Source organism: Euprymna scolopes, chromosome 12 (genome assembly GCF_053919585.1).
Source record: "Euprymna scolopes isolate OS-2025 chromosome 12, ASM5391958v1, whole genome shotgun sequence".
NCBI classification, from domain to species: Eukaryota; Metazoa; Mollusca; class Cephalopoda; order Sepiida; family Sepiolidae; genus Euprymna; species Euprymna scolopes.
Window position 1 is genome coordinate 111,825,679 of NC_136493.1, and position 23,331 is coordinate 111,849,009.

At 35.5% G+C, this 23,331-nt stretch overlaps 1 protein-coding gene across 1 annotated transcript in view; it reads left to right on the forward strand.

Annotated features, from left to right (window-relative positions):
- LOC145291623 (uncharacterized) overlaps positions 1–23,331 on the forward strand; it is a 284,342-nt gene that overhangs the window by 196,746 nt on the left and 64,265 nt on the right. Inside the window, exon 7 of the mRNA XM_080137698.1 lies at positions 8,774–8,858. Coding sequence (XP_079993824.1) covers positions 8,774–8,858 — 85 coding nt within the window. The remainder of the gene's footprint in view (positions 1–8,773; positions 8,859–23,331) is intronic.

Consider the following 23,331-nt stretch of genomic DNA (forward strand, 5'->3'; position numbering starts at 1 on the left):
CAAGTTTTTTGTTCTATAAAAAACCAGCACTTAAATCCATTAGGAAAACGTGGACGGTCTGATGATGAAGATATTGTAACTGGCATCAAGAAAGTTTATTCATACATTTTTGGAACTGCACACCTATGGAACTCTCTTCCGTTTACCTGCTACAATATGGCTGTTTTTAAGTCCAATGTAAACACGTTCTTGATGAGCTGTTCTCCTTAAGTAATCAAACTTACCAAATTTACACTTCTAACGATTACTATTGTATTGTCTTTTTCACCAATGTACACTCTTTAACTCTTATTCTCGAGTGGCCTCTGGAACTTAATATGTGGTGATAAATGTAAAAATAAAAAAGACAGTGATGGCTATCAATTTACATTGCAGGAATTGCTAGATGTAATGCATCAGAACGAATCGTGCAAGAAAAGTGCAAGCTATATGAAAACCAAATTACAGGAAAAGTACGGAAGTGATGAATTATAACCACTCTCGACAAAAAGACACCAATGTTATGTTTTCGCAAAACACCAGATAAATTGCTATTTAATTCATGGTATTATGAAAGGTTGCAAAGTGAGGAAGAAGACCGATTGAGAATTGTTAGAACTACAGCATTATTATTATTAAAGAAGACATCAAGCCAAAGATGTACGACCTCTGCAATTATTCTTCTCCAGAAGGACACTTTAATGATGTTGAATTCTCTTCATATTTTGTTACATGATTTAAGTAAAAAAGGAGGAGGAAAAGGAAATATTGATAGCAAACACAGGGTGTGCACTGCTATAACTCATTCAGTGCTACAAGTCTTGTGCCCAAAGACATTTGTCTCTCCTATTGTACTCAGAGTAGCTGTTTACGTACACAGGAAGTTTGCACCCAGACTCCACGTGAATATTTTACATAAATTAGGATCCTCAATTGAGAATAATGAAGCATAACTGTTTGAAGCTTCTTGCATTAAATCTACTCCTATTTTGTCTGGTAGTTTCATGCAGTTTGTTTTTGACAATGCAGATTTCGATGTGCATACAATAGATGCATTTCACACATTTCACTGCATGGAAGGCATTGAATATGTAACACCAGCAAGCTTAATGATCAAACATTAAATAATTGAAAGATTAAGAAAAATGTCGTCTGCAAAAGAAATTTTTTTGTGTTCATTTATAGCAGTGAAAGTCTTCACGAGTCATATTGAAAGATCTGAGGAAACTTTCATCATTTCCTAGTGAAAAGTTTGCGATGTCTTCTTGTCATCTGCTATGGATAAGTGGAAAGTGGATGAAGTTTGGGGATATTCTACACTGAAATGGATTTATGCAGGCTGTCAATAATAGTGAGGAGTTTGATACAACGGCCATTTGCTTCTTGCCCTTCCTAAATTTAAAGGCAACTTTTTCTGATGCAATAAATAGTGTGTTACATTTTGCGGCTGACTCATGTAGAAAAGAAGAATAAGAGTTTGACGTGTGTTAATTTTGACCGGCCATTATATTGGAAGGCAAGAGATATATTATCTTCTACTGAAAACAGGTTAATTTTAGATCATGTTTAATTGCGACTTGGTGGTTTCCATCTCTTATTGTAATTTATAGGCTCTATTGGATAGATCATGGCCGGTAGTGTATTAGAAAAAGTGTGAGAAACAGTTTATGCACCTAAGTCTACTGAAAAGAAAATGGTGACAGGACACAGCTTTGTTAGAATTGTTCGAGCACATCTTTTAACGCACGCTGCATTGGGCCAACTTCTTTTAGAAGATGCGACAATCTCCAATGAGGATAAACTTGAGATTCAAAACATGCTGCAGGGATACAAAAATAAAAAAATGACTACAACATCTGTAAAGGAATCACCTAGCATGAGTAACATTGTAAAGGAATATAACAGGCATGTACAAGAAGTTGCTACAAGAGGTAAAACAGCAAAGCTTTGGATACAGTATTTTCAGATGGTGACTTCTACAAAACATAGACTAAGAATTTGAGAATTACACTTACTGTGTGTTCAAGAGTTTAAACCTTTCATGCAACTGGTCATTTAGCTGATGCAAAATCATGGCATCTATACTTGCAAGATACGCATGATTTAAATCGGCGTATTTCTGATGAAGATTTTTTCAAGTTTAAAGAAAAAGGACTTTTTACAATGAGGCGCTGAAATAAAAATTGGGTTGGTCTATGGTCAGATCTTACTAGAGAACAAATGCTAATGATCACCATGTAGACCCCAGGCTAGTTTTTTGTATACACGGTGGTCACCACTTATCAAGGCTCGGAAGCCACTCAGGGATAAGGGTTATTGCAAGTACAGTGCGTTAGTGTGGAGATTTGATGAAGTGTTTACTTAAGGGGGCGGTTCATTAGGAATTTGTTAACGTTGGGCTTGAAGACATCCAAGTTGTAGTCAGGTGGGAAGCAGGAAGACGGAACAGAGTTCCACAGGCGTGTAGTTCTAAGAAAGAAGCTTTGTTCATGGAATCCACGTTTTGATTTAGGCACAGATAAAGAGTGGGGGAAATTTTAGTTGACATATAGGCGAGGGATAACCGATAGTGTATTGAATCGGTAGATTCTTGGCATGCCAGCTTCATGTGAAATGTACACTAAAGTTAAAGAGTTTTGTTGATTTAGAAGTTCCTACAGTTAGCAGCACATTGAAGTACGACCTTCGAGGATTGTGAGAGATACTGAAGATTTAGGAAAGATTTCACAATGGTTTCTGTTTGACCCATCTTTGTTAGAAAATATGGGGATTATGTCACTTGCAACTGGAATAGTCAGTGATGGTAAAATAAACTGCCACAAAAGCTAGGATATTGGATTGGGTCCACGAAGACTATAATGGGACACAATTTCAGTGATGTAAAATTGAAGCGCAAGAACCGCAACGATAAACTCAAGCATCACAATTCTATATAGTTCCTGTTAATATAACCATTCTCTTTCAAAAAGTAATACACACAATAGACAATGCTGATGATCTTCAAGATTATTTTAAGTATGAGCTTGCTCTAATCCCACCTGCATTATTCATTGAACATGTCATGAAAAAAAGGTCGCAATGTATAGTGTCTTCAATGATATTAGCACAATGTTTCAGGATCTGAACAGTGTAGTTTTCATTGTCGATGGATATTTCCTCCATCACACATTCAATAAATTACTTATGATGACGTATTTAATGTATACATCTCTTACATCATACAGTAGTACCACGCAAATGAAGTCATTGTGTTTGATGGATACAGTGACCTAGAGTCTAGTACAAAATATGCAGAGAGACAACGAAGATCTCGCATATTTCAAAGCATGAATATTACTTTTTACCGGCACACAAACTTTGTGTTACACAGGAAAAGTTTTTTTTTATCAAATGAGCATAACAAATCAAGATTTATCACCCAATTGTCTAACCAACTAGTTGAAAATGGTATCTCAGTGAAACAAACATCTGATGATGCAGATTTATTGATAATACAGACATGAGAGTTTAAGATCTGTTAGCAACGTTGTTTTGTTGGAGAAGATGTTGCCCTTCTTATTCTTATGGTTGCACTGACACCAGAAGACCGAAATATTACTTTCCTGAAGCCTAGTCGCGGAAAGGTGGCTGCAAAAGATTACAATTTCTGTGATGGACAATCTTCCCTTGGTTCACTAAAAGATTACATCCTTTTCCTTCATGCTCCAAGTGGGTGTGACACAGTTTCGGTTTCATTCGGGCAAGGAAGGCATAAACTACTAAGACTTTTACAGAAGTGAGAAGAATTGAGAAAGCATGCAGATATATTCAATAAAATGACACCAACACAGAAGGCAGTGATTGATGCAGGGGAAAGGTTTCTTATTGCTCTATATGGAGGCCATGAAGAAGAATTAGGGCTTAATTCATTTAGATGGAAGTGCTTTAGGAGAGCAACAGTAAGTTGTACAAAGCAAGTAAGACTTGAAAGACTTCCCCCAATAATAGCATCGTTTAAAAACATTTTCCTCGTGCGTATCACAAAGTTCATCTTTGGCAGAGCAATCCATTACCCATAGAGCAGTTAGAATAGAAAAGACAAACCGATGGCTTGGTTTCTGTTGCCACAGAATTACCACCAGCACCTGAGGAATTACTTCACTTAATATCATGCATATGCACGAATAATGCGTATATATCGGTTGTCGAAGGGTTACCTGCTCAAAATCTACCATCAAATCCGAGAAAGAAATAATGGACGAATTCGAGATCTTCTCATGTGATACAGATGACAGTGACACAGAAGATTTTGAAGAATCTGTTGAGGATAATCAGCAAATAACGGACTACGAATCAGAAGATGGGAAACAAAATAAAATTAGCTACGGAGATAAAAGTGACTTAAGTGTAGAGGAATGAAATGTTTTACGATCTACTTCTACTGCAATGGAGCGTCGAAAGAAAATCGTCAAGAAAATCACAGTGACCGCACTTTTTCAAGAAATAAAATATATGACTGTGGAGAGAGTTATTTGTGGATTAGACCTTAACAGGGTACCATTAAAAAACTCGCTTACGTACTCTAATTCATGGGTGGCGTGGAAAGAGTACCAGTATTAAATAGTGCACTCACAAAAATATGCTTTATCTATCAAATTATCACTTGTAAAGAAAAATGCATGGACTATTTTTTGTAAAGAATTTTATGAGCTACAATAACGTACTTAAAAAAAAACTTCATAAAATTAACCGCTTTCGCGCATATAGCAGAAAACTGAAACTTGGCAGCAATTTTCCAAGATGGCGGACGAAGCTCAGGGTGGATCGACGGGGACATTTGACATGTTATTTCTAAGTGCCTAAAGAAGTCATGTACACATTTTCAGCTTGTTATGTTTTTTCATTTATTTGACTAAAATTTGACTGGAGTATAAATTTGTCGTAGACTCTTGAAAATTCAGTTTGTAATTGCTATACATGTTATGAGATGCCTGACCAATTTTTTTGATTTTAGATTCAAACAAACAGCTACAACAGAAATTGATATACACCCCACTATGGCCTGATTGTCATAGCTTGTGAATTTATAAACATGCAATTCGGACGTGGGGACAGTTTAGAAGAAAGTATGCACTAAAATTTTGTTTTAAACTTGGAAAAATGCCGCAGAAAAGCGTGGAATGTTTGTAGACTGCTTTTAGACCATCTTACATGAACGAGCATCAGTTTTTGAGTAGTATAAGGGATTCAAGAAAATCAGAGGAGTTTATGAAATTAGAACACCAGAGTTGATTAGCCAAATAAAGAATTTCATGGATCAGGACCGTCGTGTGTTTATAGAGACAATAAGTGCACAGTTTGATGTCAATATGGGAACTGTATACAGAATTATTCACAAGGAACTGAAGATGCAGAGCATTTGCGCGAATGCACGCCCACAACTCCATCCTCGTCACAGAATATTTGACCAAGATGGGTATCAAGACAGTTCCTCACCTTCCTTATAATATAGGCCTTGCTCCCTGTGACTTTTGGATATTTCCTAAGCCCAAGAAAAATTGATGAGATGAAAGAGGCTGTGACGAGGGTCATTGACATACGCACACAAAAGGATTTTCATGGGGCCTTCTAGAATTTGTTAGAACGGTACAACAAGTGCGTTGCAGCCAGAGGAGATTACTTCGAAAGGAACTAGAGTCTCATGTGTGTACTATCAATAAAATTGCCCATACGAAAAAAGTCTGGAAACTTATTGAAGTCACCGCGTATGTACAAGATTTACGCCTAAACTAATTAATCGATTGTTATGCATTTTGGAACACATCTAAATAAAATGTAATATGGGTTATAAGTAGTTTAATTTAGTTTTATAGAATAGGAAATCAGTGGCACCGTTTCGCAAAAGTTCACATATTTCCAGGTATTAAGATACGAGGAACGTGCAATAAGTAATGCCTCTGGCCCACTTCCAGTTGTCTGATCTAGCTGAAATTTTGTATGTGCAATGATTTATATCTCTATGAGTTATGTGGCAAATTACAGCTTTGAACTAATTGTGGTTTCTGTTTTACAGGTGTTTGAACTGATTCAGGTGTGAAATGGAGCCTGTTGAATGTCGAGGAGTGATCTGGTTTTTGTATTTGAAAGGACGCAACCCATAGGAGACTTTTGATGAAATGAAAGAAACTGATGGTGATAATGCCCCATCATATAACCTTGTAAAACGCTGGCATCGTGAATTCAAATATGGCCGGAAATCTGTGGAAACAGCTCCCACACCTGGTCGCCCCCCTTCTGCCATTGATGAGGCATCTGTCCGTCAAGTTGAGACTGCCATTTTCGAAAATCGGCGCATTACTATTCGCCAAATAGCCCAAGATGTCAAGATTAGTACAGGGCATGTGGAAACTATCATTCATGACCATTTGCATATGTATAAGGTGTCTTCCAGATGGATGTCCAGGTTGCTCACACCATTCCAGAAGCAAGAACGCGTCGAGTGCTCGAGGATGAATTTGGAGATGTGCCAAGAAGATGAGTCACAGTTTTTCAAAAGACTGATTACACAGGATGAAACCTGAGTCCATCACTATGATCCAGAGACCAAAGCCCAGTCAATGCAGTGGAAGCACTTGGACTCACCACCTCCAAAGAAGGCAAGGTTGCAGCCCTCCGCTGGCAAGGTCATGCTCACAGTCTTCTGGGACCAGGACGAAGTAGTGATGACAGATTTCCTAGCAAAGGGTACCACAATTACAGGAGCCTATTATGCTTCACTTTTGAGGAAATTAAGGGAAGCTATCAAAATCAAGAGGCGGGGCAAGATCAGCAAAGGTACTCTCCTCCTGCAGGACAACGCTCCGATCCACAACTCGCATGTCGCCAGATCAGAAGCACGGGCGCGTGGTTATAAAATCCTCCCCATCCTCCCTACTTTCCTAACCTTGCACCCTCTGACTTTCACACATATCCCAGCCATGAAGTTGTTTTTGAAAGGAAGGCGTTTCCCAGATTACGCAGCCTTGATTTCTGAAGTCACGTCGTGTTTGGAGGACCAACCTGAGGTATTCTACAAAAACGGTCTCCAGAGCTGCATCAAACGATGGGAGAAATGCATAACTCTGGGTGGTTCCTATGTAGAGAAAGAATAATAACTGTGCCAAGTTTCGTTGCTTTATAGGAAGTGTGTCAGGGGCACTACTTATTTCACGGCCCTGTATGGATTATTAAATATTCCTCTAATTTCATATTCTTTTGAATATGTTGAAGAGTTTTTTAGTGAGTATAATATGAGCATAATTTTCTATTAAAAAATTCCAAATATTTCAAATTTACATTAAATCTTATGCTTCGTCATCAGACAGTAATTAAGTAAGATTACCTGAATTTCAGTTTAATTTTAAGACTCCTGAATTAAACTTTTGGTATATTTTAGAATCCAAATCATGTAACAGTTTCGTATCATAATATCTCGATTTTAATCTGTGCCTGTTTTACTAAAACTTTAATGAAATGTACTCTGATGAACTCGTAGTATTTGTGCTCTACCCTGATGTACACACTGACTAACCCGCAAGCAGCTAAATTCTACCCTCTCATTTTTGATGCCCCTAGCTATCAGAAAGACTTCTAATAGTTTTTTCTCTGGAAATGGTAGACTTTAGAATTCCTTTCCTGTTTCTTACTTTCTGGACTGTACTGACGTGCAGAAGTTTAAATGTAATATCTCGCTGTTCAACTTACCACAATCTTCTGCTAGACATGATTCTAAATAGTAGCTTCTTGCATCCTAGTGCCAATGCGCCTTGTTTGCAGTGAAAAGGAGTAAATAAATATTCGTAAGGTAATACAAAAGTCATATAAAACCGTTCTGTTTGGGTAATTAACTTTACCGTTCATGGTGTTATATAGTTGTGTCTATGTAAATACAGTCATATCTTGCTACGATGTGTAGACCGGTTTGATCATAATTGATCTCATCAGGAAAGAAAATTAGAAAATTAAACAGGGTTCAAGACCATTTTAAATTTTAGAGGAGAGGAAATATACTTTGTCATGACTGGCAAGATTAATATTCTTATGGATTTAAATTAAATTACAAAAATCAAATTTCAGTTAAAGAAGTGGGGTAAAAGGATAGTTTTGGGGAAGGATTAGTGAGAGTTATGAGAAGGGAAACGGTAATATAAAGATATATAGGGAGGTATAAATTCACTAAGAGGGAGAAAAGGAGAAAGGAGGGGTAAAAACAGTTGACATGTAACAAACGAGGGTGTCAGTAGGCGTGACTATATTTTGCTCCCTTTTATTAAGCACTGTTAACGACTTGTTTAAATTCAATTATTCTTAATTTTTGGATACCTTTCTACTTGGAATATATATATATATATATATATATATATATATATATATATATATATATATATATATTATACCAGTCTTTGTAATCGTCTAGTAATGTTTGGTGCGAGTGTGTGCGTACGGTTTCAACACACAATAAAGAGATAAAGATACATTCAACAAACAGCAGTTCAACAAACGGGACAATAAACATTTTACAGCCAGTTCCTTACGGAATGAATACACATCATTGTCTACTTTACCATGTAGACTTCGAAACAATCATAATAATAATCGTTCCTGATTAGGATCCAGCGTTTTCCGGGAACCATATATATATATATATATATATATATATATATATATATATATATATATATATATATATAAGCAGCTAGCGAAAATAAATGTATGCGGATGATAACTGCTTGTTACACCTGAATTATATTATAACCTTTCATTTATTTTTCTTCAGGAGCCAAAGGAATCCACGTGACAAACTGCAAGGTTTCCCCTGAACCAAATAAACAACCTTTGTTGTCTTTACTTGACGAAAACGGGTAAATACTCAATTTTTTCTTTTAGCTTTTTTAATGTTGTTCTTACAGTTTTACGACACGTTGTAGCGCCATTTTTATCGTAAAAAAACATATCAATAAGCGCGAGGGTATGACAAGGAATGAATGTATTCATTGTCGTCAAGAATATAGCAATCACACCAAATTTGTTCTCAGTAATTGTCTCAGCAGATTTCTAGAATTGATTTTCACTACACATAATTTTTACTTAAGAACTTCAGTGTTCTGCGACACACGAGACAATTAAAATATACCATATTCGATATGAAACAAAACCCACAAGGATCATCCAGTTTCTTCTCGTTGCAATTAAATTTTTCTCGATTTTCTGCTTCCACTAAATTTTTTATCTTTTCATTCTTCTTTTTTTTATCACATGTTGATTGGAGCACTAAGTTAGCAATTCATTCTGGGGTTAATCGAAGTCAGCCAGAACGCCTGTTACATATTATTAACAATACTACCTATTGTTTAGTGCTATGACTTCTTGGTTTTTAATTCGATTATTCCATTTTACCTCTAGACTCTCTCTACAGCATTTAGAATCAAATTATCTAATTTATTCTATTGGCGGATTTTTTGATGCCAAATTTCACTTCCACATAGCTATATCGACATTATGTTGATGTTATAAAATTTTAATATAAGAGCTGAGGGTTATTTTGCTTCTCCAGATATGTCCAAGATTTGGAGAATCAAAAATTAATCCTCAGATCTAAATTAAGATTTTATTTTACCACATATGTCTATGATAAACGTTTTTTTTTACGGATGGTGGCAAAAATATAAAAAAATGTACCCAATAAACAATTTTATTTTGGATTGAAATGTAAGCTCAAAAATATATCATCACTTCATATATAGAATATATATATATATATATATATATATATATATATATATATATATATATATATATATATATATATATATATATATATATACCACTTCTAAAGAAAATAACATTTTAATGAAAGACTAAAATATAGTAAGAACTAAAAATTATCTTATAAGAAAACATATTTTTCATATCAATATAAAATTAAAAATAGAATAAATTTAATTAAAAGATTATGAAAACATTTCAATGTAAAAATTTCAAAAAATATTACACGATATTAAAAACATTTTAATGTAAAAACTAAAAATATTTTTATTACATGATATTAATAACATTTCAATGTAAAACTAAAACAATATCTTTCACAAAATATAAAAATATTTTAATGTAAAAAGTAAAATATCATATATTTACACACAAAATGATTTTTATATGATAATATATATATATATATATATATATATCTTTTACTAGTGTCGACTTTGTAAAAAAAATCACAAAATTATGCTTCGCTAGTGTTCACACTAATATTAATATCAAGTCACATATGTCAATAATTTCATTTTTTATAGATAAATTAATATCATCATTTTGGATGACCTGACGAAAAAATAACACTTACCGTTGAATTTTATTTAGAGTGTAACAATTCTGTTCGAATTCATTTCAAATTGCAAATGTTGTCTGACTTGCTATTTGCTTTCAAATGCAAGCCTTGTTTATTTCAATCCGATAAACTGAACTATCACGTGTTAAAAAAGAAAAACAAAAAAAACACGCGTCATTTGTGATGCCTTGAAAACAACCTTGACTTTATTATTTTATTATTGGAAGTCTTTTTGAGATGAGTAATTAGTTTATTCATTTGCGGATTGTTATCCTCATCTTTACAGTTGTTGTTTCACGACGTTCCCAGGTGAGTATTGTCTGAAGATAGCGGTTTAAATCCTACCCAAAGCCAGCCAGAGAAATAGTTGGTAAAAAAGTGGTGAGACGACAACAACTATAGAAGGCAGTAATTACTAAGTGTTGGTTTATTTGCTTCCCCACTGAGCAAATTAGGCACAAGGCCGTTTTTTAATGTGGAGATGGAGGGAAGGTGGAGGGAAAGGGGGGACCAGCTCCCGAGAGGTAGGAAATGGGAGCTGGATTAGAAACTGTTGGTATGAAGGGTTGCCCCTTCAGTGACCAAGTTCAGATATGTGGGGTTAACCCCACATATGGTCTTTGCTAGTCATAGCTGGTCTTTGCTAGTCATAGCTTTGCAGCATCTGCCGGAACAGATACTACACTTTGATGGATTTATTTGCTTCCCCACTGAGCAAATTAGGCACAAGGCCGTTTTTTAATGTGGAGATGGAGGGAAGGGGGGAGGGAAAGGGGGTACCAGCTCCCGAGAGGTGGGAAATGGGAGCTGGATTAGAAACTGTTGGTATGAAGGGTTGCCCCTTCAATGACCAAGTCTAGATATGTGGGGTTACCCCCACATATGGTTTTTGCTAGTCATAGCTTTGCAGCATCTGTCGGAACAGATGCTACACTTTGATCTTGTCGCCCTTAGCCACAGAGGGCCGGGGGGCAGTGATATTTATTTGCTTCCCCACTGAGCAAATTAGGCACAAGGCCGTTTTTTAATGTGGGGATGGAGGGAAGGGGGGGAGGGAAAGGGGGTACCAGTTCCCGAGAGGTGGGAAATGGGAGCTGGATTAGAAACTGTTGGTATGAAGGGTATCCCCTTCAGTGACCAAGTTCAGATATGTGGGGTTGGCCCCACATATGGTATTTGCTAGTCATAGCTTTGCAGTATCTGCCGGAACAGATGGTATTTATTTGCTCCCCCACCGAGCAAATTAGGCACAAGGCCGATTTTTCATGTGAGGAGTGAAGGGGAAATGGGGACCAACTCCCCGGGGAGTAGGGGAGCTGGATAGTGACAATTGGTATGAAGGGTTGCCCCTACATTGACCAAGGTCTTATATGTGGGGTCGCCCCCACATATGGTCTTTGCTTGCAGTATCTGCCGGAAAGATACTACACTTTGATCTTGTCGCCCGTGGCCACAAAGGGCCGCGGGGCGGTAGGCAGTACTTACTAAAAATACAGTTAAGAGACTCAGCATTCTTATACCGTCGAGGTTAACTACCTGACGAAGGCCAGAGGAATAGCTGGCCGAAACGTCGTCAAACAACAAGTATGAAGATGAAGGAAAACAGCTCGCAAATAAATTAATAAACCTTTATTTTCATCTATTCGGATAATACACTTCATCTTTCCTGTCTTCGATCCGTGAAGTAGAAATCTTTCTAGAATTTTATTTTTATCTCAATCCAGAAAACTCTTATCTTGAGGAACTAACTTTTTCTTACTTACAAAAGTGCATTAAGTTTCTGAATTTTTAATTTGTATTATTTTGAGTATTCGGACTACTGTTCTTATTTTAAGCATTATTCGTTGGACGTTTCGGCCGATGTAACCTCTGAAACTGCAAAGACCAGTTGCGTAACGGATAGATACTAAGTTTTTTTTTCAGTACTATGTGAGACAATCCTAAAGGTTGAAGGCTTAATCTGCAGTGCAAGCGATACGGAAGATACAATTGCGACTTATTTAAGACTTCTATCTTGTCATGGCCGACGGAACGTGAGAATGCTATCTCTGTGGATAAAATAAAGGGTTCCGTTAGAAATACCGCGCAGATTCAAGAGTTCAATTGAGTGATTTCTGGTCCGACAATTTTCACCTGCAGGTCGGAGGTTACATCGACCGAAACATTGTGAAAATAACACTCAAGATGAAAATATTAGTCCAAAGGATAAAAAATAATACAATTAAAAAAAAATATATTTTGTGCCTTACTCTGCTTCGAGAAATTACCAAGACTTTACAGTCAATGCAAAGTCAACTTGCGCTGCCGAGAAGAAAATTGGTTATTTTGATTTCTGAAAGATAAAACTTTCTTATTATGCATTATTTTCTGAGAGTGACGCCTCCGATGGGTCATCCACGCTTGAAGGTGAGAATATATCGGAAGAAAAAAAACATCAAGTCGCATACAGCTCCGATTTAACGAATTCTGTTAACAAAACAATTGACTGTTCGATATCGACACTGTTACATGTGAAAACATTGCTTCACGCGATATTCGATTGCATTAATCAATTATTAACAGAGTTATTGCGAATGAAATCAATTATTAACAGAGTTATTGCGAATGAAATCGACATATAAATATACAGTAATATATATTTACTTTCCGAATTATATTGTTGATCAACAAATTAAACTATTGTTACAGTCCCCTAAAAACCTTAACAGCAATACTAGTCAATCTTCTAACACTAACCCTATAGACATATTTTATAAAAACCAAATGACACCGAATTTTAGAGTGGAAGAAAAAAAAATAATTAAAAGCATCATACATAGATATACAGCACCTCTAGAGAACAATTCTAAGATTAGATTTATTATATACTATAAGAAGTATCGAACCCAGAACCTCATCGTTAAAAATAACTCCTCGCCGGCGACAAAAATGTTGGAGCAAACCAATATTGTGTACAAATTTCAATGCCCCTTAGAAGAGTGTAACTCCGCAAATAAAAACGCATATATTGGGCATACAAAAACAACATTGTCCCGTCGATTAACGATGCATTTGAACAGTACTAGCTCAATATACCAGCATGTAACAAATCAACATAGCTGTCCCCCCTCTAATCTTAGAAAGGTCCTCGTGGACAACACAAGGATTTTGCAACGAGAAAGTAATTGTAAAAAATTAAAAATACTTGAAGCACTATATATAAAAACCCAGCACCCATCTATAAATAGCATTAATTTTGAAAGTAGCAATAATGTGCTGAAATGTTTAGCATAACCAGTATACGACTGGTTTTACTAACATTACCTTTTATCATGCTAATTTTTAATCGAGTTTTTTATCACTCGTAAATGTATATCTTAATCGACTTTTCATTGACTCTTTTTATCATTCGTAACTATACATTTCACTTCTATTTTTAATATTTTATCTCCACCTGTGATGATTCAAGAAAGAATCGAAAGCGCTCGTGTGAACCATGGAACATTTGTAAATACCTTCCATCTTGAAGTTAAAAAAATCTTACGAAAGATCGAAAAATGAAAAAAAGAATCATTAAGCAAGTTATCTCTGTTGATTTTAATAATCTTTTCCTGAATGAAGGAATGCTGGCTAAATACACTAATATATATATATATATATATATATATATATATATATATATATATATATATATATATATATATATAGACATAAGCCTGATGACTCCTAGCGTGGATGAAACGCGGAATATTCTGTGTAGCTTAATCGCCATATATATATATATATATATATATATATATATATATATATATATTACATGAAATGCTTCTATCAGGACTGAAGGTCCACGTCTGTGTGGAAGAAATTGGATTTTCCAGTAAGACAGCGCTGCGATACACACTTCTCGACAAGCACAAGAATACTTTTCTTCAAATAATATAGAATTGTTAGATCATCCAGCATGTTCTCCGGACCTCAACCCGATTGAAAATCTTTGGGGATGCATGGCAAAAGAAGTGTTCAAGGATGGAACCCAGTATGATTCGATAAAGGAACTTTCTGATTCAGTTTTCAGTACATGAGATAAAATTCCTTCACAACTGATAAAAAAACTTAGTCGCAAGCATGCCGAAAGAGAATTTTTTAAGTAATTCGTAATAATGGGGGCTATACTAAATACTGAGACCCTTTTTAGTAATTTATAATTACCTTTTGTTAGATAAATTATCAGTGGTCTTATGATTTTGACCAGGTGAAAATGTTTGTTTTTTAAAAAATAATTATTAGATCAGGGTTAACGTTTTGAAAGAAGCAGATTTCATTTTTTTCCATCATATTTTCCCATTTGGCAATGGTTTCAACCATTTGTTTGATTAAAAATTCGATAATATGTGTAAACGCTTACTTTCTTAAGTGGTCTTATGATTTTGACCAGGACTATATATATATATATATATATACACACTAGCAAAAGTACCCGTCGTTGACTGGGTTCAAAAACAGCCTACAGAAAATGGACTCTGATTTATGAAAGTATGATAGGTTATGAAAAGGAAGAGTTGTAAAGATATAGCTTTGAATTTGAGGGTATCAAAACCAAAGCAAAATATGATGAAAGTAAAAATAAAATAGATAAATCCCATAATTTATTATACCATACCTGTTCACACTGAAACACTTATCACAATATTCTGTGGATCTATATTAAAAAAACCTTGTTAAACTTTGTGACATATTTCCATTCTATGGAGGACAGGTGCGAACGAACACCACATAATTTTATTATACCATATTTCTTCAAACTGAAACATAATTATCAAAGTATACTTACGCAGATAGATATGAAAAGTCTTCATTAAAGTGTGTGCCTATTTCCATTCTATGGAGGCCAGGCGCGAACGCAGACCCCCACCATTTTAATGAACCACCGTTCTGCCAGATCAAACATACCCATTCCTGTGTCTCGATACATCTTCTATCATTATGTGTAATCAGTTGTTTAAAATAGTCAACCATATAGGAGCCTATTCGTGACCAGACACACACACACACACAAACACACACATTCAGCTTTATTTCATATATATATATATATATATATATATATATATATATATATATATATATATATATATATATATTAATATATAGTAAAATAATAGTGACATTTACAATTCGTACGGCATTATGTACGGCATAATCACGTTGACGCATCGGTTCTCGTCAGATCACCGAAATTAAGCAAAGTTGAGCCTGGCTAGTACTAGATGGGTGACCGTTTAGGAATTCTAGGCGCTATATGTGCTTTCCGCTTGTCTCGGCATTGTTTCTAGTCGTCCTGAACCTCCACTTGCTACTGATATTTAACAGTGTCGAATCAGGAGAAGTGTGGTTGAAGATTGCGCAACTCTTGCCACAAAATATTCACGTGCATGCACCCTTACCGTGGGTATCCATAGTCTCTCAAGACTGAAGGAAGCCTTATTATTTATTTACAACTACAAATAAAATAGGTTTAAAGTTTCCAAAATTCATACGAGAACTCCCCGCAAGGACCTACGGCGCAGTGATTAGAGTCGTTGGAGAAAATCCGTTGTAAAATTAATATTCTATTGAAGGTTGAAGGTTGAATTCTCAGTGTGGGTAGCCGATAAATACAATTGCGAATTACTTAGGACGTATATCCAGTCATGGCTGACGGAACAAAAGCACGCTACGCCCTTGAAGGGAATTCCCTCCAGATTCCCGAGTGAAACGAGATACGCCTGAACAAGGTCGGAGGTTATATCGATCGAAACGTTGTGAAAAATGACACTTAAGATGCGAACAGTAATCCGAAGAATCCAAATAATGCCATCATTTTAATCGAATATTTTAAATTTATTAGAATTTTTTACCCGTAAAAAAATATGAGTGCTTTATGCCAAATTGAATATAATATATATAATTAGGGCACAGTATTGCATTAGATAATTATCGCTATTAATCCTTATTAATCCATATTAATCCTTATTAATCCTTATTAATCCTTATTCAGTCCTAACTGTGCATCGAATGATTACCATGATACGCTGCATTTTATCATAGCAAAAGTTTATACAAATTTTCAGTCAACTCGCACCAGTAGTTCCTGAGGAATTATCTAGAGTAAATGTGGTATTATGGTGAGTAATCCCTATTAATCCATATTAATTTCCATTAATCCCTATTAATCTTTATCAGTGCAGCAAACAGAAGCATAATACTTAGTTCGCTGCATCTTATCATACCAAAGGTTCGTACAAAATTCCAGCCAGATTGGCCCGGTAGTTTCCGAGAAAAAGTGGAACAGACAGACAGACAGACAGACAAAGAGAAATATAATATATATCTTTTAAGAAAGCAACCCTATTCTAAGCAAACAACAATATTTTCACGGAGAAAAGAATATAATAAACTTAGTTAAAAGCGCATGGCCTTAGTTAATTGTAATCATGTTGCAGGACATTTCAAGATGCGTTTGTTCGCTCTGCATTTTCCATTTAGACTAATTTCATCATGTTCTTAAAATCTTCTGTCTGACGTCACTGTTACTATTTCAATGAATAGCCCGTTATCTGAACACTCTTGACCACTACCTCCCATATACGCTGTTTATGACTTAACCAACGTTAATCTCTCCCACGAATAACTTTCAACCAAATAACTAATAGCTGTTATAACTACTATTTTCCATCCAAACTATTTACATCACGTTCTTAATCAAACGTCTGACGTCACTTCTGCTAAGCGTTTTACAGGTTAGACTGATTTTCCCGACCAGGCAACTTCGTGAAACCTGTAGAGTACTCTATTTCATATATCCTGTTTGTGATTTTAGTTGCTTTGCAGTATTTTTTGATGGCAATGATTAAGGAACCCCTGCAATTGCGCTTAGTTGTTATGAAGTCAAGCATTTAGAAAGTTAGAGATCATCAGTTGGACGATGAACGTCACGACGCGACAACTGAAAAAAAACGGTAGAGTTGGCAAAAGAACACTTAAGAAGACTTGATTATCTAAACTCTCTCGTAAGCATTCCAGCCATTTCGAATAGACATTTTATCTCTTCTGTAAACATTCAAACTCTCTCAAGTAGGCATTCTTTTTCTCTCTCCAGTAGTCATTTCAATGGTCTCTAGTAGATGATGAACGCTTTCCAGTAGGATTTAATCTCTCTCCAGTAACCCTTCCGTCTCTAGTAGACATGCAAACTCTTTCCTGTAGACATGCAAACGTTCTCTAGTAGGCTTTTTTATCTCCCTCCCGTAGTCATTTCAACGATTAGTAGATAACACATTCTCTGCAGAAGGCATTTAATCACTTGTAATTATTTAATCTCTATTAGACATGCAAAGTCTCCGTTGTAAACAATCACACTCTCTTCAGTAGGCATCTAAACGGACTCCAGTAAGTGACAAACTTTTCCTAATATTTATTTTTCTAGTATGCGTTTTATTTCTAGTAAACATGCAAGCTCTCTCATCTAAACATTATAACTCTCTTCAATAGACATTCAAACTTTCTCCAGTAGATATTCCAACGGTCCCTTGTATGTGATAAACTCTCTTCAGTAGCATTTAATCTCTGTCAAATAGCCATTCCGTCTCTAGTAATGAACAATCTCTCCTGTCTACATTCTATCCATCTCCAGTAGGAATCTTAAGAGCGGCAATCTCTCTACAAAGGCATTTTATATTTCTCCAGTAGGCATTCCATCTCTATCCTGTAAACATTAAAACTCTCTTCAGTAGACATTCAAATTCTCTCCAGTATTTAATCTTGTTAAAGTAGGCATTCCGTCTCAAGTACAAATGCAATATATCTCTTGCATTCAAACCTTCTCCAGTAAGCATTCCAAACTTTAGAAGGTTACAAACTCTTTTCAGTAGGCCTTTAATCAATCTCGAGTAGGCATCCAGTCTCTGGTAGACATGCACACCTTCTCCTGTGGATATTCAAACTCTCTAGTAGAATTCTATCTCTCTCCATTGGCCATTCCAACGGTCTCTGTATGACAATAAACTCTATACAATTTGCATTTAATCTATCTGTAGTAGGCATTCGATCTCTAGTAGGCATCAAAACTCTTTCTTTCAGACATTCAAACTCTCTCGACTACCTAGTCAACTTCACATTCAACTCTCTCCAGTATGCATTCTAAATGTCTCTAGTAGGTGCCAATCTTTTTCTAAAAGGTATTCAAACTCTCTCCAGATAGCATTCCGTCTCTAGTAGACATGCAAACTCTCTTTTTCAGACATTCAAACTCTGTCTAGTCAGAATTCAAAATATCTCCAGTATGCATTCTATCGGTCTCTAGTAGGTGCCAATCTCTTTCCAAAAGACATTAAAACTCTCCCCATATAGCATTCCGTCTCTAGTAGACATGCAAACTCTCTTCTGTAGATATTCATACTCTCTCCACTATCCGTTGAAAAGGCATTTATTTATATTAAACGAACATGGTTTAGTCGGTTGTGAAACAGCTTCGTTTTAATTTTCTGTTTACGGATGGGGCGCTTCACGAAAGAAACTTTGTTCATGGAAGTTCTGCTTGTGTGTGTATGTGTGCGTGTGTGTATGTGTGTGTGTGCGCGCTCGCGCGCGTGTGTGTGAAAGAGAGAGTTCTTTATTGTGATTGTAGCCTGGCGAATCTTTGTTGTGAATGTTTTTACATGCAAAATGAGAGATCGGAGCTCAACCGAACACTTACTATGTACATAACGATACACCAGAAAAAAGGTTAGTAAAGTATTAATATTTGTATTTTTATAAGTTTACGCCTGGAGGGCGCATATATTTGCGGGTAAATATTGATTTGTCATCTAAAAAAATGCTGGAAAAAACATCATTAAAAAAATGAATAGAGACAAATAAAAAACTTCCTCCTCAAAATATTTGGCATTCGTGCATAGTTAGCCCCTCCTTCCACCGCGATCAGGCGGGCGAGGGATGGACTTGGCCAAGTTTTCATTGTGTTAAACAAATGATACTAATTGAGGTACAATGGCTAAGACTATCCACTTTGTATGAGCACTCTGCATGTAGCAAGTAATTGCAACTTACTATAGGTACTATACTGCAAAGAACGCCATAGTGTAACGGTCCGAATGCAAAGAGCTTTGACGAATCATGATCATCGATGTCTGCAAAAACTGAGCTGATACACGAAGAAGAATAATCGCAAAAAAAATAGGAAGGAAAGGAAAAAGTAATAAAAAAAGACAAGACAGTCACACGTAACAGTTTCCAAGGATTCTTGTCACCGATCGTCCCCGTTTTCCCCACGGCCTCTTTTTATGTAGCCAACCGGCGAGATTTTGCACACGAGCCATGAGACTTCCGTTAATTTGCGAGACCGCTCAGTTATAAACGCTGTGGGCGCCGCCATCTTGATTTTTCTTCTCTTCCCCCACAGCTCGACTGATGATGTATTTTTAAATAATATTTCATTACAATACTTTTATTCTACATATCATTTTAAAGAGCGTGTTTCGCTCTATGTAACCGTACGAATTACAATCGTTTTAACACAATTATGCCTACCCCATCCGCCATACTCTAAAGCCATTTCATTTACCGACTACCACCTTTTCAAGCATCTCGACAACTTCCTGCGCGAGAAATGCTTCAAAAACCTAAGCGATATCAAAAAACACTTTCAGCGATTTCATCGCCACCAGAACGCAAGCTTTTTCCGTTACTGGCATAAATACACTTGTATTGCGTTGATTCTGATAATGCATATTTTGATCAGTAAATTTTTGTTTGAGACAAGATATGTTAATCTGAATTTAAAATAAACACCGCTAGAACTTTCTTGTAAAGCGAATACTAGTATATATATATATATATATATATATATATATATATATATATATATATATATATATATATATATATGCACACATACACATATGTATATACATACACATATATATATATTTAATAGAAATGGTAATTAATAAAAACTGAAGAAAGTGCTCAATACTGTTCTAGAGCAAATATGCGTTTTATTTTTTATTACCGTATCTTTCTGTTAAGTTACATTATTGTTTCAGCTACCCGGCCGTTTTTTGGCCGTCTGTAGCTTCCTCAGACTTTTACATCATAACGAACATTTCTGTAAAAGTTTGAGAAAACTACAGACAGCAAAAAAAAAAAAACGGCCGGGTAGCTGAAACAATAATGTAACTTAACAGAAAGATACGGTAATAAAAAATAAAATATATATATATATATATATATATATATATATATATATATATAAGAAATTCAATTTCATCGATGCCTCTGTTCAGTCCCGAAAGACAAAGGATACCCTCTGTAGGGGCAGCTGCGCGTGTAATTGTGTGGCAAGGGTTGCGCAATCTCGTACCACAGAGAAATCCAAGACGACTGGAAACAGCACCTGGAAGTCCCAAATGGTCACCCATCTGGTACTGGCCCGGCTCATTGTTGCTTAACTTCGGTGATTTGACGGGAATCGGTGTGTCAAGGCGATTATGCCGTACAAAAAGGAAATTCAATTTAAACTGTGTAAATTAGAATTTACAATCGATTTTTCGACAAGGAATACAATTTGACAACTTGAAATTTTCTTTATTCCATGAAGTCTCAATGAATGGTTCTTATCCTCAGAGGAAAGTAGTGAGCAAAATAATATTTATTGTTGATTAACACATAAATTGAAAACTACAAATTATTAGAAGAAGTCAAACTTGCATAAAAGTTGATGATAATACAGAAATGTACCAAATGAATAAAGAAAATTTTATAATTTTTAAATTGTAATTCTTTTTTAAAAAATAAATTGTTGAAAATTCTAATTTATAGAGTTTACATTGAAATTATTATATCAATGCTGTCTCTTGAATACAGAGCTTTTTCATCTAGTTAGGATTGTCCTATAAATATTAGTATTAATATATATTGTATACTCTCTTTAAGTATTAAAATTAATATTTATATTCTCTTTAAGTTTACAGAACTGTTTAATTTGTAAACCTTAAAATGTTCACACACACACACACACACACACACACACACACACACACACTCACATATACAGGGTGTCCACAAAGTCTGGCTACCTAATGTAGCCAGACTTTGTAGAGGCATCCTGTAGATTATGTAGCCAGACTTTTGGGGCACCCTATATATATATATATATATATATATATATATATACATACACATACACACGTGTATTTGTGTGTGTGTGAGTGTATATATATATATATATATATATATATATATATATATATATATATACAGGGTGCCCACAAAGTCTGGCTACATAATCTATAGGATGCTTCCACAAAGTCTGGCTACCTAATATAGCCAGACTTTGTGGACACCTTGTGTATATATATATATATATATATATATATATATATATATATATATATATATATATAAAATAATTTTATGTTGTGTTTTAAGAATCTGCAAACGACACTCTGAATTGTCTATGTTTTTTTTTTGATCGTCTGTGATCAACTTTAAATATTTGCAAATTTACATGAAAATAGTAAATACACTTTGTTTCTAATATCTTCAGACTCCTCTGCATAAATTTAATTTCTAATCGGATGATCATTTTGCGGGGTTTTTATATGTTTTTCAGTAATTATTATTTAAACTTTAAGTTAAACGCGGTTTTCCTATTAGAAAGCAATGCTTCATCAACACACGAAATTCTGATTTTTCATATATATATATATATATATATATATATATATGTATATATATGTATATATATAGGTGAACTTGTCTGTTTGTTTGTCCGTATAATGAACAATCTCTAAACTATTCGGTCAGTTTTTGATCTTTTTTTTTTTACATAGGCATCACCACATTATCAAGGCCCAGAGGCCACTCAAGGATAAGGGTTAAAGAGTGTACAGTAGAAATTGGATAATATAGTAATCATTAGTAATGAAAATTTGGTAAATTTGATAACTTATATGGAACGGCTCATCAAGAACTTATTTACTTTAGACTTGAACACAACCATATTGTAGTCAGCCGGAAAGCAGGAACACGGAAGACAATTCCACAGGCGTGCAGTTCTAAGAAAGAAGCTTTGTTCATGGAATCTACGTTTAGGTTTAGGCACAGATAAAGAGTGGGGGGAATTTTTGATAGTGTTTACAGCTAGACGAGTGTTTCCTGTTAAAGTTTGGCGAGGGGGACCATAGATTGAAGCTCAGTCGAACACTTTCCATGAAAATAACGATACATCAGAGACAAACTCGCAACATCTCTTCTGTGAGATAGAGGTTGCAAGGAGGAGAAAGGACATCTCCTACGAGGTTACGAAGTCTATTTTGAACTCTATCAAGGCAGGACAAGTCCTTTCTAGCAGCTCCTGCCCAGATGTGGCAACAGTATATATTTAATTGCCGCCCACATCGGCAATATTTGGCACAAGGCCTGGAAAGTGGGATACCCGCAGGATCCCCTAAAGGAGGGGCACTCCTGCAATTTTAAAAATTGCCTGAGTAACCCCGTCGGCATTCCCCGGTCGGGGCGCCTCAGGCAGCAAGCAATAACAGTATTCCATCCTTGGACGTACCTGGCTCTTATATAGATAGAGAATAGCATCAGCAGTGAGATATTTACCGGATCGATAGAAAGATCCCACCATTTTTCCAGCGGCCTTGGCAACAGATTTGATGTACGTGTTCCATTTAAGATCAGGAGTAAAACATGTACACAGGGTATTCGGACGTGTGGACCAAATTGAGCTTGCTTTTGAGCCGGTAAAATGACTGTTAAAGAGCTCCAATTTGATAAAATTGGAATTTGTCAGGCGTAAATCGACTAAAATTTCTTCTCTATGCATGCACAAATATGCATTTATACGCTAATCCATATGTCTGACTCGGCATTGTTTCTATTTTCTTTAACATTTATGCCTTTATAGAAGATTATCTATTATACGTCCTTCTCTCCTTCTTTCTCTCCCCCCTCTCTCTCTCACACACACACACATACATACA